The following is a 19,205-nucleotide window of genomic DNA, read 5'->3' as shown; positions in this document are numbered from 1 at the left end:
CCATATAATAAAGAATTTCGCTGTACCAGATTAAACCCGCCTGATGGTTTGTTTGTTAAAAGGGTGCGTTTTACTCATTTCAGACCTTCAGGGAGAAACACAAAGCTTCCCCCACGTGACTTAGGTTGGCAATCCACCCCATCATACAGTAATTCACTTGTAAGATACCCTGATGCACTCCCTGCCCCTCCCCATTGCAATTGAGCATAATACACACGACTTTGCATACATGAATGTCTGTTGGATATCTGTTCTCTGTGATATTACATAATATAAAGTAATATAATATAATACAATATAATATGATATAATGCAGTGCAGTATAATACCATACAACATAATATAACATAACAAAATATAATATATGAAGTGATATGCTATGATACAATATATAACAGTTGATGTCGCAGTGTAAGTTATGCTCTTCTTTCGTCGCAGTACTGCAGGAAATATAATATTTCTTTTTTAATAACAATAATAATAAAAATAAAAATAATAATAATAATAATAATAATAATAATAATAATAATAATAATAATAATAATAACAATGTATAATACAATGTAATATAATTCAATTCAATATAAAACAAATAATGCAACAAACAACAGAACCACATGTTGCAATACACTATGCAAATTATTGCACTTTAGGATGGGCTTCACCTACAAGCCATTTCGCACCCTCTCATTCTGTTACTAACGCAGAAGGCGATAGCACCCAGTCGACGCCGTTCTATTGACCAAATGTTATCATTTCATTCAGTAACCATTTTTAGTGTTGCTACAATCTGAAGTAATATCTGTAATATAACAGTACACAAAAAGCAACATCAATGGATTGAGCAAAACAGAGTTGGACATTACTAGCATTATAAACGTCAGTTACCTTAGAAACGATTTTTATAATACCTGTTTTATTGTATTCAACTTGTTTTTATTTCATCACAGAACCCAATGCATAAATCCGTGTCATTATTTTGTATGTAATTTTTGCTCACAATATAACGACATCGAACCCACTGCCCATTTCTCACACCATCACTATACGAAACAGCAGCGCGTAAGAAATAAAGAAAATGATGGAAAGTTTATGAAATTCATTTGAAATTTTTTCAAGTTTCGGTTATTTCGACTGAAGTTGAGTTGCCTTTTCCGAATCTTTGTGAAACACAATTTTTCAGTTCTAAACTTATCCCCGTTTCTTTGATCAAAAACGCAACGCGCGCACTCTGCCACATTTCACCTTAAAACTTTAAGGGGCGGGTAGGGCCCAAAACTTTTGAAAAATCACTTATTATTTTCTGATAGTAAAACATTTCAAGAATATTCTGTGAAATTTTGAAGCCTATCGGAACAAAACTTAGCAAGCTATGGGCCTTTGTCTTTGCCGATCTCATATCACGAAGAAGTAATAGCTGTGCGCACAGGCCCAAGATTTCTTCTTCGATTGACTTAAAAACTTGACAAAATATTCTCGAAATGTTTCATTGTGAAAAAACAGAAGAAAAAATATAGCTTTTTGAGAATGTTAGAGCCTTCGTGCTCCCTTGAGTAGTACATTATTTCCATTGATTTTATAGACAATAAACTTTAAACGCGTTTTTCTCGGAAGCAAGTTTTAAAAGTCCGTGTTCATTCAAACACTACTGCACCATTTTTTTTCTAATTTTGCACACACTATGTACATATAAAACACCAGAACCCAACGTTTTCCTTTTCGTTGTTTGTTACTATGGGGATGTTTTACAGCTACAAAATGGCCGATTTTTTCGTGAAAAATCGTACTTTTGAATTTAAATAATCACCAAAAATTCATAAAATTAAAAAAAAAAAGCGGGTGAGTACTGTCAAAGACATAACTGGATGTCTTGAATATGAGAACAACTGACATGTTCCTTAACACTTCTGAATAACAATTAGTTAATCAAATGTATGAGTTATGCAAGCATTCCCCTTTTTCACATTTTTCGCAAAAACATTCTCGATTACTGTGAATTTCACACAGCGAAAAGTGCACCGATCAAATCAAACTGTTCTATATTTGCACTAAACTGAGGATTTTTACCTTCGATTTGCGAAGAAGAAATCCTAATAGTTCTTTAGAAAACTTTTAGAGCCATTAGAACGGCTGATTTTGTGTGATGCTAACCACTGCTGTCCCCTTTTCGTTGTTTTTTACCAATGCAAACGACTAGCAGCTGTGACATAATCGCACTTGTCGGAAGCGAAACTACCTTTGCAAACGACACACAATACATCTGCTCGCAGTGGCGATAGAATCCAAACTGATCCAATTTTTGTTACGAGGTTTCTTTTCACGTGATTCCGTTTGTAGCTTTTTCACTAATGGACGGTCCTAACGGCTATAAAATTAGCAGCATATAGAATTTCAATGTCGATTTTATTTTGGATTTGCATAATTCATTGAAAGAAACTATCAGGATGCTGTACGAGATCAGAGATGTCTATCTCCTCTGTGTGACGAAGAGCAAGCAAAATTTCTCCCCTCGCACTGACAACTTCAACGAGAGCTCTTCTCTTTCACATTCATACACCACTGTTGTGTAAAGTGTACACGCATCATGAGTGCGTTTGTTTATTTCCTTTTACCTCTTCCACTGAATCGCACCAAAGTGCTAGAGCATTAGCTAATAAATTCTCTGAGGTGGATGCAGATACTTTCACAGAGGTGTACACGCCGGTGAGCACTCTGCTGTATGGTTTTCGTAGATGAAGCGTGGACACGCAAAATCAGCAAAATAGAACAATTTATCGTAAAATTTTCGGTTTTCCTTGCAAATTTTTCATAGCAAGGCCAGATCTACTCTCTATTAATTGAAGTTCACAGAAGTGTTCGCTCTCCATCACGCGCCAGTGGTCACTTGGGTGTATTTAGACGAGAGCACGTGTGAGCGATTCATGCGAAGAGAATGTGTTTCACTCGCGCCAGCTGCTTTAACCACAAGCACACACTCGAATGCTGTCTATTCGACACTGAGAAGAAGTGCGCTTTCCTCTTTGTGCGGAGCTTCGTTTATTTCATCCTCGGTGTGGCAAAAATCTGACTCTAGCGTGTATCTCTCTGGTGAAATGCCATCTCTGTACGAGATTCATTCTTGCCTTACAGAAGGACCAAATTGTGAAACTCACTACGATATTATGCACTGTTCGAAACATTTTTCTCGAACGATTTGTTGTACAGCAGCAGATATTTTCTTCTCTTCCTCAGAACGTGTTCTGATTAGCTGGTGTTAATATTGGTCAAATGAGAAAGATTTTTCAATAGTGTACTATTGAAATACTTCAATGCTGTTGCTATACACGTTTAAGTTGAAAAATTTCGATTCTATTGGTAGTTAGATTATATAAATGCTTTTACAGATCACTGAGCTATGATCTTTAAAAATACGAGAAAGGCAAACGCGCCTTATGCATTATCCTCTTTGATACTCGTTTATACCAAACATTTCAGAAAAGTTTAATTTTGAATTATTTGAAATTACGTTTCACAACTGAAAATTTTATAGAATTGTGATCATATTTCCGATGGCATGTAGCAAAAATTATGTTGATTCGTTAGCTACAACAAAAGATATCCACGATCAAAAACTTATCACTCTCTCAGAGAGTACATTTTGAAAGGCGCCGCATAGTAAAGTAAGTCGTATTCACGACTCCAGTTGGAGTCCAGAAAAACATCTACTCTAACTATGCTGCCTCGATTTGTTCACTTCTGATTAGCCTACGCTGAGATACAGTGAACTCCAAAATGCCTCTTCACCGACTTATTTCTCAACATTTTTCCACGAAAAAATTAAAACATGTTGTTCGAATGATGCTTATTTATTTTGAAAATAATTTGCAAAAATGATGATTCTTTTCATCATTAGAAGTAAAAATTTCTGAAGTGCCCCCCATTTTTCACAAGGTCACCGATTTTTCGCTAAGTGTTATTGTTATACAGTACTAGTATCTACGAACATGTTCGTTAAATAGTTCGTCAATATACGAAAGTTTTATACTATTTTTAGTTACATATATATTTTCTCTCTTTTCTTTGTAACAGATCGGCTGAAAAGTTCGTATCGTTTCTATGAGAGGGCGCCACTAGAATTAAATCCATACCATTTTCAGTTAGTACCAACCTTCAAAAGATACGTGTATAAATTTGACAGCTGTCTGGTTATTAGTTTGTGAGATATTGCATTTTGAGTGAAGCTACTTTTGTTATTGTGAAAAAAAAAATGGAAAAAAAAGAATTTCGAGTGTTGATGAAACACTACTTTTTGATGAAAGTGCCGCCGATACCAAAAAATGGCTTGATGAGTGTTATCCACCGGGCGAAGCAACAATTCGTAAGTGGTTTGCAAAATTTCGTTCTGGTCATATGAGCACCGAAGACGACGAACGCAGTGGACGTCCAAAAGAGGCTGTTACCGATGAAAACGTGAAAAAAATCCACAAAATGATTTTCAATGACCGTAAAGTGAAGTTGATCGAGATAGCTGACACCCTAAAGATATCAAAGGAACGTGTTGGACATATTATTCACGAATATTTGGATATGAGAAAGCTTTGTGCAAAATGGGTGCCGCGTGAGCTCACAATCAAGACAATGCACCGTGTCACAAGTCGATGAAAACCATGCTGAAATTAAACGAATTGGGCTTCGAATTGCTCCCTCATCCACCGTATTCTCCAGATTTGGCCCCCAGTGACTTTTTTATGTTCTCAGACCTCAAGAGAATAATCGCTGGTAAAAAATTTAGAAGCAATGAAGAGGTAATCGCTGAAACTGAGGCCTATTTTGAGGCAAAGGACAAATCGTACTACAAAAATGGTATCGAAAAGTTGGAAGATCGCTATAATCGCTGTATCGCCTCTGATGACAATTATGTTGAATAATAAAAACGAATTTTGGCAAAAAAATGTGTGTTTCTATTAAACGATACGAACTTTTCAGCCGAACTGTTAATGCTTCCTAAAACGGGAGCGGGTCATTGCACCGAAAGCCATTTCGCCGAAAGTCGTTTCGCCGAATGCCATTTCGCCGAAAGTCGTTTCGCCGAATAGATCATTTTGCCGAAAGTGTCGTTTCGCCGAAAAGGTTTCGCCAAAAGAGTAGTTTCGAATACATCGAATTATTTTTTTGTGTTATTATGCCTTCTGTATAACTGAGCCAAGATTGCTCGGCGGCATAAAGCCGCCGAGGCGACGCCGGCTGAGTTGGCCGCCGACCCGCCGTCGGAAGCGGCGGCCTCTTGCATACAAACCTGTAACCGCCTCGTTTGCCCGGTCTACTCAAAACTAGGTTTCTTTGCTTTAGTTAGGTCCGAACGAGCGGTAGCGAGGTCGGACAGCACAAGAATCAAATCGATGTGGCGAAGCCGCATTAGATATTTTTTTATTTAGTAAACGAAAAATACTACATACTTTTGCTTGGTAGATACCTATGGAATTGCTTTGATGATTAGTGGGTAATAGTCAACAAGTTTCTTTAGGAACTCCGTTCTGAGGTTCATGAATCAATCCTAATTCAAGAAGTACAATTGTAGGTAAACAAAACGGGCGTTAACGTTATCATCTTTAATTTGTCTTTATTTTAAATCAATTCCCATTACGATTTTAAGACAATTGCTGGAACCGGCGAAACGACCCTTTCGACGAAATGGCTTTCGGCGAAGTGGCCCATTCGGCGAAATGACATTCGGCGAAATGACCCTTTCGGCGAAATGACTTTCGGCGAAACGGCTTTCGGCGAAATGGCTTTCGGTGACATGACCCTGATCCCCTAAAACATAGGTTCTTTTTCGAATGATACGAAACTTTGCCAATAGTTAAACGACTATTGTTGTCATAGAATGAAGAAAAAATTATTAAAATTGTTCAATTTTAATCATTTTTTTAAATTTTACAAAGAAATTAAAAATTAAAGTACCTTCATGCGATATTTGTTTCTTTTAAATGTTATTATTATTATTATTATATCGTTTATTTATCCCCGGTTTTAACCTAATTCTGGTCGTTCACCGGGTGTTTAAATGTTAAAATGATGCATATATTATGTGGCGCTCAAATAGGGTTTTTTTTAAATATACGTTTTTTATGTATGCGCGCTGCATCCAGAGTGCACTGCGCGAGCGAATCTAATTTTTACTCACTGTCATTTGGTTTTCTTACGCATCCGTTTGCATTACCGAATTGCATTTCCAGATGAAAGCTACAATGAAAGGAGAACATGTATTTTATCTAATATAACATGTTTAAATTAGATTCGACATAATATAATAAAACTGTTTTTGTTTATAAGTAAAATCCGCGTTTGGAAGTATTTGTAATACTATCCTATAGAATATTTGCGTTTGTTTCATCGGTGTTCCCAAATGTGTACTACATTTAAAAAAATGTACTGATCGCACATATCTCCATACGAGAATATTTTAAAAACAATTCAAGTAAAATTGAACGAAAATATCCCTAGAATCAAACTAAATCATGTATTCCAAAAACACGAGTTCCACTGAAAATACTCATCTCACCGATGTCTCATTAGTGTCTATAATTTGATGAGAAAGTATCTATTTCTTCATCAAGTTTCAAATACAAATTGGATTAACGTTGCCTAAAAACTGAGAAAACAATTATTCGGGACTGTGCTATCTGGTTCTTTTCAAAACAGAAACAATTGAATCATATTCATAAAGACCTTCTAATTAGCATCTAAAGCCTCATAAAAAGCACAAAGCAAGCGGTCTGTCGCGGTCAATAGACCTAAGTTTTTGAGGTTTGTGCCCAACGAGCGTATCCTGCACTTATCAGTGAAACTTCATCGCACTCTAAAAAGCTGAAACTTGCCGGCCGCCCCAGTCTTGACTCTTTCTTCAACAGCATCATCATCATCATCATTATTATCACTATTTTCCTAATAGAGAGCCTTGACGACGTCGTTTCCTGACTACCCCCGCTAGTACAATCAACAGCAGCATCTTGAAAAACATCCAGCTGCAGAGCAGTTGGTAGCAATCAAACCCTTCCAGAGCAGAAGGTAAGCAATTGTTCAGGACTTCAGGCGGGGGCTGCTAATGGAGGAAAAATCACCCACCACCGACTGGTGTGAGCCCTGAAATTGTTCAAGCGTGTGAACTAGTTTTGAACTGATAATGGCTACCAGGTCGGTGTTCTAGACAGCTTGTTTCGGACGAGAACAATGATGACACGGTTGGTGTCGCAGGGGCCGATGATGACGACGGAAGGAGCTACGGAAAAGTTTCTCACGACAGGTTGAAGTACCGTAAGCGATTCAAATTCCAGACGTTTTTTTTTTTAAAATACAACACACTCAGTTTCCTATGAACCGACTATGAACAGGAATACTGCATAAATATTACCAAAAAATATACTGAGCTCACATTAAATCCAAAAAATACTGTTACCTGGTATTCCAAGTACGTACGATAGTACGACTAAGTATGATTATTTCAAGGTAACTTGAAATGTCTAAGCTTATATTGTTTTTGTTGATTATAATGTAATTCCGTACAATGTGCCCATTTTTACACAAAAATTCCCGGCTTTTTCCCGGTGAAACCAAATTCCGGATCCTTATCCCGGTTTACCAAATGTTCCCGGTCACTTGTCACCCATAATACTACAATTGAACTTGATCATTGGTCATGCTCAAACAGAAAGAAGAAATGCTTATTGTTGGTAACGTAACTTAAACGGTTATAGCCTTATAGCCGAATGTGGTCGCACTTTTACAATAATCCAACAATAACGAAACCGACCTTTTCGAAATCGGTTCAGTTATATATTAGGAAATTTAACGTTTTGTCGGTTACGTCATTTATGAGATTTTTTTCTCGACTCAGATATGTTCGCCATGATCTTTCAAACATGATCAATGAATTCATAGTAGCTTTTGAAGGAATCTTAGTTTGTCGTTACTCGAGGAAGTTGAGCGAATAATAAAGATGACGGTTTATTGGTTCACTTACTTTTACGATTATATCTCCAAACTTAACCAATGATCCAACCGGTGCTTTCCAAAGAGCCTAAGATTCATAAAATTGTTTCAGCCATCTCCGAGAGAATTCAGCAAAAAAGGGTGGGTGCTCGATTAAGCTATTTCTGTGATTATTTGTCCGGAACCCGAAGTGTCACTCATTTGATTTTCAATTTTCGAAGGAATAAGCATAACGTTTTTGAAACCGGAAACGCATAAAAAATGTGATGTGTCGGTTATACTTATACTATCATATCTCCGGAACCGGAAATGTTCGCCGTTTTACCTTGGAACATGATCTATGATTAACTGTTGGAATCGGTTCAGCAATTCCCGAGAAAATTTATTCCTTATAGTTTCCTTATATTACATTTTGGTGGGGAAAGGGTTCCAATCAGCTTTTTACAGCCCTGTCCAAAATGTATTGCCCTCCCCGTTAATTTGCATCAGGCCGAATTAGCGCATGCGCGCCATATAAACGCCTCTTTCAATATGAGGAAATTATATTATTACCCAACAGTTTCTATTATTTATTCATGTTGGTTTTCTTACCTTTGGTCATAGTTTATATTCTGTTTTACCTTAATTCCAGTGTTCTATTCAATTGTGTTTCGTAAATGTCTTTTGTTGTCCTTCTATTTTATTTCCATTCCGTACTTTTGCTGATGTTATTTTATTCCCTGAAATGTAAAAGTTAGTTGTATGCAATGGTCTTTTTATTCTTACCGATGTTCCATTTTGTATCTAAGATTTCCTAAGAGTGTTAATTAAATTATTTTCCAATTTTTCAGCTCCACATTTATCACATTTGTTCCTGCTTTTCTTGAGTATCTTATTCTTTATTCCGAATTTCTTGGTTATGCTCAGTCATCCATTTCCGAAAAAAAAAGAGAGACAAAAAAGGATTAGTGTTTTTTTAATGACATCTTTGTACGGCCGGTCATGATGGTTTGACGGGAAAAAAACTGAGAACATGCATTTTTATTCAAATTATATTGACCCTTGGGTCCCATAAGTATTGCTACAGCATGTTCACATTTAGTTGTCTTCAGTTGATCCTTGACAGTGGCAAGGCACAAATCTCCAAATATCAAGGGGAACGTGCCATTTGAGCCAATTTGTTCTGATTCCTGATTCCTGACCCACAATCGAAATGCATCACTACCAATTTGGTACAACGCACTCAAAGGCACGGTAAAATGTATATTGTATATACACACAAAAACACATACATACACACACAGTCACACACATACACACATGCATACATACCCACATGTATTCCACACGCAAGCATTACAACATTGAGTTACTATTTCTACTCTGATAGATCCTAACTAAAACTAGTGTGCCAATAGTCATCTCATTAGTAGAGTCACCATGTTATTTTAGCGATCACTCGACTTTTAATAATTGATTTGTGATAAATACAAAGTCTTTGCATCGTCTCTAAGAAGCAATAACGCATAGCACTAGTTCGGAAGTGGTTCAATACTGCTGTTTTAGCGAAGCAAAATGCTCCAAATTTCATGTTACTTCTGAAATTAATCTATCAAACAGAGATAACAGAGCTCACTATAACTAATGGTTCTCGTATATGAAATGACTAATGGATTTGAGATGAATGGAGGTACCGTTACCCAATTTCTATCTCTTCTAATGATCGATCGTTAGTCCTGAGCTGAAACTGTGGCCTTTATTACCATTCTTGCATGCACTTACTCTTACATTTCACTCACACATCATCTCACCCATCAGGTCCCAAACGATACATCCTCACAATACAAACTGAATGAACATCGTTTGACAGCTATCAGTGGTTTGCCCATTGGTTAAGTCATTATTATTCCGTTCTATTTTACAATATTCTATCTCATACCACAGTAATCCAATAAAGCAATATGGACTCGATTCACCGTTCACCTGTTGTCATCGTGTGAAACCCAATTGGGATACGTTCACTCCACTTAACTTCTACTTCTATAACACTGGTTATAGGAACCGGTAGTATGAAAATAAAACATAAAAAGAGCTCAGTTAAGCCCTACCGGCCTCTCCAACCCCGGATGTTGGAGCGTAATGCAATCAACATTTCACTCACAATCAAAAGGTATCATAATATACGGTTTGATACAACGCATACATACATACATGTATAAATATATACAGGCACCAAGGCATACTGACGTACACACATATATACATACATATACACACATGTGTACATACATATACATATTTACAAATATGTATTTCACACGCAAATATTGTAACATTGATTAAATAGTAAATTCTAATAGATAATAATTCTAATAGATAAATTCGAATAGATTTTAACTAAATTCATAGTGCCAATAGTCATTTCATTAATAGAGTCACCATATTATTCTACCGATTACTCGACTTTCAATAAATGAATTGTGATGAAATCAAATACAAAATCTTTGCTTCATCTCTGATAAGCAATACCGCATAAAAGTAGTTCAGAAAATGTACGATATCGCTGTTATAGCGACGCGAAATACTCCTAACCTCATCTCACTCTCGAAGTCAATCTATCGAACAGACACCACAGATCTCGCTCTAACCAATGGTTTTCATATATGAAATGATTAATGGATTTGAGATGAATAGGGGTGCCGTCACCCATTTTCTATCTCTTTTATTGGTCGATCGTTAGTCCTGAGCTGAAACGGTGGCCTTTATTACCGTTCTTGCATTCCACTTCACTTATACTTCACTCACATATCACCTCATCCATCAGATCCCACACGAGCACGACACAACCTCACAGAATAAACGTCAAAGATGAACTTAATTCACCATTCAACTATTCCGTTATCGTGTGAAACCTGAGTGGGGTACGTTCATTTCGCTTAATTTCCACTTCACATCGGTAATAAGGGCCGGTAGTATGAAAATGAAACATAAAAAAGAGCTCAGTTAAGCCCAACCGGCCTCTCCAACCCCGGATGTTGGAGCGTATTGCAATCAACATCTTATTCAAATCGTTTCATGCCTCACTCAATAAACTCAATAATTAAACTAAAAGTTATAACACATATTTATATTAAATTGCAACAATAATTAATCGTATCTGATGATGTTTGCAATACCGTCAAGCCCATCAACCACGGAGGGAGCAATTCCCGAGAAAATTTATGGAGTAAAAAATAGCTTTTAACGATCCGATTGAAACTGTTAGCCATTTGATCTTCGAACTTGATCGATGACTCAATATAAGCCCTGAAACAAGCCTAATCGTTCACGCCATCTCCGAAAAAATTGAGCGAATAGTGAAATTCGGTTGAGCTATCTCTGAGAAATTAATATGATCTCCATTTTAGAGTTTTTGGCAACTACTTTTACTGTCTACACATCGCTACTAATGAGCAACAAACAGAGAGAAAAGTTGTCAGTGCATGAAACAGCGAAAATTGAAAATTTTGCGAAAAAGTATCGCCCAGAGGAAGGACTCTAACCTTCACCTTTCTTCTTTCCGGGGAAACGCTCTACCAATTACGCTACTCTGGTAAATGTGTAGAACATGTTGAAGAACTCAACAGATGAAATAGTGCTGAACGTGTGCGTGATACTGCACACAAACCGAGTGAGATTCAACTACTTCCCTAGTTGCTGGGTGACCTCATTATGCACATACACCTTATTGACATTGTTTTAACCTTTTATTTCGCTACCAGATGTCGGATCCGGATCATAAAAAATATTAGTGTTTATAAGGACCGCTTTTACAGAGGGGCTCGTCCTTCCGGGCCCACTGTCTTAAGGGTCCCTTGAAGGGACCCACAGAAAATGGTCATTCAGTGTGATAGGCGTATACAAATAAATACTGCCTCCTGGGCCTATTAAAACGTAAAAAAGGCGCTGGTGTTCACTTTTTTGACTTCTCTGTAGTTTCGGAATCGGAAATCGGAAGTTACCCAACCTTCATTTGAAGCTACACACACATGCATACTCAATCTTCATCATCTTCACAAATGTCACAAGATAGTAGAAGATGTGGGATATGTTTTGGTAAACAATTCGATCTCAATATAAAATACGGTGTACAAAACGATAGACTTTCAGAATTCGTAAAACTGCAAGCAGCCGGCTGACAGCAAATCTGACATATCATTCATTTGTCAATTTTTCCACTTTTGTCTCTATGATGAAAAAATAATTTATAATCATCGACCGATAGAATTATTAAAGAACAAAAAATGAACATAAAGCACGATGAAAAATTATTGTTCTTGTAATAGTATTAAGTGTGACGTGTAATCGTGTTTTCTTACAATGCCACTGCCGGGGCTTCTAAAACCAGAAATCAAAGACCGATGCAGCAAAAGTGAGTTTATTTAACCATCAATCAAACAACTCTGCCAGCTAGAAAAATTCGTTGACCTGTTTCAAGGAACTTACTCCTAATTACATCGTTACTGCTAAAAACTCAACCTTGAAATGCCACACATATCATCTTGTTTTTGCAGGGCCGGAAGTCGGATTTGGATGAAATTCATTTTATTTTATGATACCGTGGGACCGTTCGTTTGAATCTAAGTTTATTAAAATGCATTAAGCCATCTTAAAGAAAAATGATGAGCTTTATTTCTTTACACATATAACCCTGAAAGTTTGAGAGAATCTAGGCATCCCCCTTAAAAAAAATCAAGTGACATTATTTGTAACGTCCAGACACAAATCTAAAGTTGATATTAATAAATAGTTATCACGTTATTATGTTAGCAGACCATACTCTCGAAACCGTAAACCATTTTTCTCGTATGTATAGAATCGGAATTGTACCCATGCACTGGTATAGAGACGTAACTAGAAACTGAAGTTTATGGCAAGTTTTTTCATTAACAGTTGCGCTACTGATTTTCTCATGGTATTTGTTCGCTCCGAGTCTACAGCTTCACCGTGATTTGATCGCGAAACCATTACTTTATGGCGAAAAACCATGCAACTTGTTGATGAAATTCAATGACGATTTAACCACAATTATCAACGTATCGGTAGACTGCCTAAATACGTACTAACAGCTCATGTATCATTCGACCATCCAACTACCCAACCATGGAAACAGTACTCTCCTTTCAAACAGCTGCCAACAAACTTTCACATCAAGCAACAAACGATTCAATAAAACCTCGAAAGAGAAATCTCTACAAACTTATTCGACAACCCGTGCGTCACCTGGTAACAGCTGGAAAGCCGATCTCTCTTTCGAACGACCTTTGTTCATCAAAATTTTCCTTCGACTCAACCTCAACAAGCCAACAAAAGCCAAGGCTTCTCAGTGAAGACGTCAAATACTACCGACAGTTATTTCCAAAGCAATAAGTAAACGCTATCATCTACTAGGTTTATTCCGGATGAATTGAAATAGGTTCGAAATAGCCCAATGAGTTTATTTTGGAGTAAATACAAACATCAGTCAGACTATTGATGTAGAGACCCAGCGGATTTGGGATGTTATGGAAATGTGAAAATATGTAGTCAATTTTTAGATTCATTTTTTTTTTTTGCTGATCATCGAGCCGGAAACGAAAAAAACATCAACATGTAATGTTAAATGTGTAATGTGGGGCAACTTATAGAAGAAGATTCGGAATTAGGACTAACCTGCAGAAGCATGTAACCGTTTCTTCGACGTCCAGTGGCAGAATAATACCGGAACCACCCATAATTTTGCTGAGATTGCTGGCCGAGGCAGACGAGGCTCCGCTGTCATTGTTCGGGATCGAGGAGTAGCGAACGGATAGATTCTTCGAAGCCGAATTAGCTCGATTAGTGATGGCATTCAGCACTGCTGTTGTCCACATTCTGGAAAATCGATTGCTCATAATCTTCCGGCAGCACGAAATGTTTGCCCTCTGTTTGGGACAGCGAGCACGAAGCGTTGATTGCTTTCACCTGACCGCTAAATGAACACTTTCACAATATCAGTATTTCTGTTGGAGAAATAAACAGTGAATCACTAGATTTCGCTTGGTGGAAATTTTAGCACTGGATAGAGACCGTCTTAACAGGCACAAATAAACCTGCTAAAAAATAAATGGAAACACTCAAACACTCTGATCACTTTGTCAACATTGCACAACAACACACCTTTGGTACCAGCTATCTCGAGAATCCACCACCGATTGTCCTGCGATAAGGAAGCAAGCATACGTTGGAGCACAAAAAATGAAATCCGCTAAATTGAATTTCGAATGACAGAACACAACAGAAGAATAGGCGTACAAAGAAATGCATCAATAACACGTGATCTTATATGAAAACAAAGGAAAACTCACTGTATGAGAATGGGAAAAGCTTAGTCGGAATCCCGAACCGTCGGAGGCACGCGAAAATCGAAAGCCTCCAGCTGTAGACTCACGTCTAGACACACTACCAGTTCCACCAAGGCACAATGCACAAACCGTCCAATGATAACCGAGGATGGCACGCAGTTCGGCCTCCAACAACCGCGCGCGCCTCGGATCTACTTCGAGTTGCTGTAAAGCCCCGATGGTGCTCTCTCTTTGCTGTTTTCGCCTCTTACGGTGCTATTGTTGTTGTGGTAATCATATAGTGTTGGAAAATAAATCGACTGGTTCCCCGTTTTCCCTCGTGCAATCAGTTCGACACCGCACGGTATAGATTTTTTTCTTTTTCATTGAAGTGCGACTGATACGCCACCTACGTGGTAGTTGGTCTATTCGTACATTATGCACTGATGATGCTCGAATTAATGCTCGCAGTTTACCACCAACACTGCATCTATGGAGCGACCGCGAGAAAACCCGCTTTCAGTCCACCTTCTTCTGATTATACTGATGGCGGTGCTTCATTGGCCGCTATATACGGTAACGATGTGAACTCCGCGAAACGCTCACCGACACGTTCGGTCTATTTTGCACATTTTCTCGCAGTTACGCTAATTAGACGATATGTGTAGCAATCGTATCATCACATGATTAGGCCAAGCAAACTGGATTTTTTCAGGAACAAAATTAGCTATGGTTTGATGCTAATGATTCTTCGGAGAGACAAGTTTTCCTTCTTGTCTTAGATATCAACCCACCCAGACACCAGCTTTAGACCTATTATGTAAAGAAAAAAATCTATATCATGCTCGCATTATGCAATTCAGTCGCAATGTATAAAAACCTTTTTAATCCACCTAGTGGTGCAATGATGCCTATCTCATATTACTTATGTTCTGAAAAGATTTTTTTCTGACAGGATTTTTTTTTCAAACTTAAATAAAATCAAAAACTTTCTTTGGTAAAAACTACCATCACCTTTCAGATTTGTAAACAGCTATGTCAAGTTAATATAGATTTAAATGTGGCAACCCTGCACACTATACAAAATAGAACAAAGCACACTGTGTGCTAGGCGGGTGCGTTTTCTTCTTCTTCCGTGCCAGCACCTACCAATGTGTACCGACTTTGCATAATTTTGTGCTCAGAAGCAGATTGTATGTTTATTGAACTGTTGGTTTTGTTCAGTTGGATTTCTTACTCATGTAATTGAAACAGGCTCTTTAAAAATGTTGCTTTATGTTAACCAAAAAAGAAGTAACAAATTATGACATCGTAATTCTCAACTTATATGATAATCTCTAACGGATGTGATATATCCGAAACGAAATCACAACAAGATTGTTTTCCATAAAATATGAGAACGTTTAAAGCTGTGCAAACCTCTATAAAAAAAACACTCGATTTCAACCAGCCTTATTTACCTTGACGAGGGCAACCACAACGTGGCTTCGTTGATCAAATTGGATTATACTGTTGTTATTATGAGCGTTTGGTAAGCGCACACATTTTACCTTTACAAAGAGTGATTTCAAAGACTGCTAAAACTAGGGAGCTCCACATTCTCACATGTGTACATACTACTGAGCATGTTTAAGCTAATCGTCATTTAAGTGAGGTAACTTGTAACATTCGCATTGACCTTGTTGATACATTACTAATTAGAGATTAGCTCAATCCGCTACACAGTGCGGATGTCTATTTAGCACTAAGTCGATAGATGACAACTTCGCACTGGTAATAACGAAAACAAAATTTAATTTTATGTGACTTGTTAACTTATACCTCATACCTTCACCATTCATCGCGATTCGATTAAGGACATTTAAAAAGTGGTTATCCTGATCGAAAATATAACGATCAAATATCTCAAATGAGGTAAATAAGAACTGCCAACATTTTGGTGAAAAGAAGGAAGGGTGAAAAAATAGGCTTATCGATAGATACTCAATTACAGCGATGTGCATCGAACCGTACTTGGTGAAAACCAATCCGTACATAGATATGCAAAACTGAACCTACAATCGCTGTACAAAGCAACACGAGTACGGTAAACCCCGTCGCTGCTTTTGGCGCTTATATACAATCCAACCCAACCCTTCGCCATAGTTTCTCTCAGATATCTGCGTCAGTTGCGTTCGTCTGCCGTAGCACACTTATAACCAATACCGAAGTTTGATGTGTAGAGAAGCGGAAAAGTCGATAAATGAAAAAATTGATTTTCAACCTACGGCTGCCAACCAACATTCCCCGTTCTCATCAGACTTCAACAGTTTGACCACTTCGCTCAAAACAATCAAAATATGTGATTTATAGTATGATGCCACGGACTTGATGTACGTTACTTTTCCAGTCCTTCAACAAGCGAAATTGGATGTAATCAAGATTCCTATTACTTTTCAAAATCCTGCTGGGTTTCGTGAATAATTAGTTGCAATTTATTTTAGTTTCAGTTTTCTCAAACTTTCGGCAACGTTTTTGCTGATAACCTGCTACCCATGATGGACTCCGATGATTATTCAACTTTATCAAAACACATACTCCAAATAAACCGAACTAGACTACGTTGCCCACATGAACACTGGAAACGCAAAACCGAGAGCTGTACATCAAAATGATGAGCTTATTTGCATTCACATGCATGGATGAGAATTCCCGGTTGTTCACTCGCATATATTTTCCACATGTTTAATATTAAATAATACTTGTGCTTATTCGCGCATTTTTATGATCACTTAAATGAAAATATCGTCCAGAGTTGGCGGTTCAATGCTTAGGGCACTGGTCCTACAAACCAGTTGTCGTATGTTCGAGCCCCGACCTGGAAGGATTCGTAGTGTCAGTAGAATCGTAGCACCAGCCATGCAATGTTTCTGTACATTCTGAATCGGTTGCGAAGTCTGTTGAAACAGAAGGTCAAATTCCACTACAGGAATGTAATACCAGGCTTTGCTAAATGACAATGTGTAATTTTTAGAATGGATTAATTCATGCAATCAAACTACTAGTTGTTCTAACAAAGAAGAGCACTCTGAAACCTTTTTTATGCTATGGCGCATTAAGGGGTTATATACAAAGTGGGGAATCAAAGAATCATTTTATTACATATTCTGGAAGTTCATACACACCTTTAGAAACAGCGTTGAAAATTTTCGACATATAGCGAGCTAAACTTGAGTCACGATTATCACGAAACAGCGTTTTTTGAAAAAAAAAACCCGTTGCGGTTAACGTTATCTCAATAACTTTTTAACAGAATTTCATAAAATTTGTTTAAAATTGTTTGTATTTACAAGCTTGTGTCGTTTAATGGTACCTAATTCATCTATAAATTCAATAGCACGCAATTTTTTTCTTAAAAATAGATTAAATAGATTTTTCTTAAAAATAGATTATCTTAAAATGATTATTTTAGGAAACCGAAACATTTAAGAAAACATCACATTATTCTTCAATGCTATTTTTACTTTTTTGATTTCTGTTTAGCGGATTGCAGAGTGTTCACTGCAAGCATACGCAGAAAAATACGTTTCGGGGGAGAGGTCATAACTAATATTTAATATTTTTATTTTATTTATTTCATTATTAAACTTAGCTGACTTTTTCCTCTCAACTTGGTATATAACCACATGAAAACAGCATAAAAATCGAATTACCTCGAAAATTCATAGGGAAAAATCACATAACTTTGACTCTAGGGAAAAAGGTGATATTGACATTGAAAATTAACAAAAAAAAACGACTTCAGAAGACCGATTTTTCACAAAAAGAAGATTCTAAGATTGAATGCAGTTCTCACCGAAAAAAATATGTTTAGAGATGACACCAAATCTTGAAGATTCAGCCATTTTTGTGACATCTGGCATAAACAAAACTTCGAATTCATAAATATCAAAAAGTCCCAAAATCATTTTAATATTTTTATTTTTGTAACATCAGTTCTCGACGTTACGTACATTTATAATACAAGACAGGACGTATTACTTCAAGTACTTACTTACTTCACAAAACTTGAACTTTGGAAATTCACATTAAAAGAATCACAGATTTTGAGAAACATATTGAGTATTTAATTAATCGTCGTTCCGTGCTGAGAGTGATGAAGTTAGAGTAAGAAACAAATTAGGTATTGTAGAAACGGAAACTACAAAGTATCCTATAATCGACAACATTGCTGTCTGTAACAAGAATATATTTCGTATAGAAATACTAGGTGTTATTGTATGAAATCATCTACGTGAACCGTACTATTCCAGAAATACACATCTCACACTTCGATCTCACACTTCTTCGATCTGAGAGTGTATTTACACCTGTCCGAATGAGTTTCGTCGTTATTGCAATGTGTCATAACATCAGTACCGGCACCGAACCGGGTCGGAAAGGTTTGAAAGTTTTTTCACGGTTCATAAAATGTCAATTTACTCTTATTCCTGATAATAATAGTCCTCCTTTTCAAATTAAATTCACCAGCTCAGAACGAATGTGATATATTAATATTTACCCCAACTGCATCAAGTTAATTCAAATTGGTGTTCAATTCCAGGCTTAAGAATGCTTGAAATCACCTGATGACCTATTGTCTATTTTAAGCACTATTAGTCATATCCACTCCGTGATCGATCTAGAAAACAAAACAATTCTCGATTTTTACATTTATAAGCAAACGATAAATCTCGGTAAGTTCTTACTGTGTCCAACTTCTAAGAAATTGGAATAAGAGGTATGAATTGACTCCCACCCCCATCCACCAAGCGGAGGTACGTACCCTGTAGCTCATCAACCAAAGCACAAAGTTCCCAAATACAAAGTCATTCAATATATGGATACAAAAAAAATCCTGGAACCATGTTTATGAGATAACAATGTTAAGTACTCAAA

General features: G+C 37.0%; 1 protein-coding gene across 2 annotated transcripts in view; it reads right to left on the bottom strand.

Moving 5' to 3' along the window:
* The window catches only part of LOC131435315 (MOB kinase activator-like 2), a 220,864-nt gene that overhangs the window by 178,460 nt on the left and 23,199 nt on the right, over positions 1-19,205 (bottom strand). The window contains exon 1 of one of the 2 annotated variants that reach the window (XM_058603034.1): positions 13,639-14,235. The exons of the other annotated variant lie outside the window; for it this stretch is intronic. Within the exon in view, the coding sequence (XP_058459017.1) occupies positions 13,639-13,859 (221 nt within the window). The 5' untranslated portion in view covers positions 13,860-14,235. Of the gene's footprint in view, positions 1-13,638; positions 14,236-19,205 lie in introns of those variants that run through there. 2 annotated transcript variants of the gene reach the window in all.

The sequence above is a fragment of the Malaya genurostris genome, chromosome 3, assembly GCF_030247185.1.
Source record: "Malaya genurostris strain Urasoe2022 chromosome 3, Malgen_1.1, whole genome shotgun sequence".
NCBI classification, from domain to species: Eukaryota; Metazoa; Arthropoda; class Insecta; order Diptera; family Culicidae; genus Malaya; species Malaya genurostris.
This window is presented reverse-complemented; position numbering and strand designations above follow the sequence as displayed.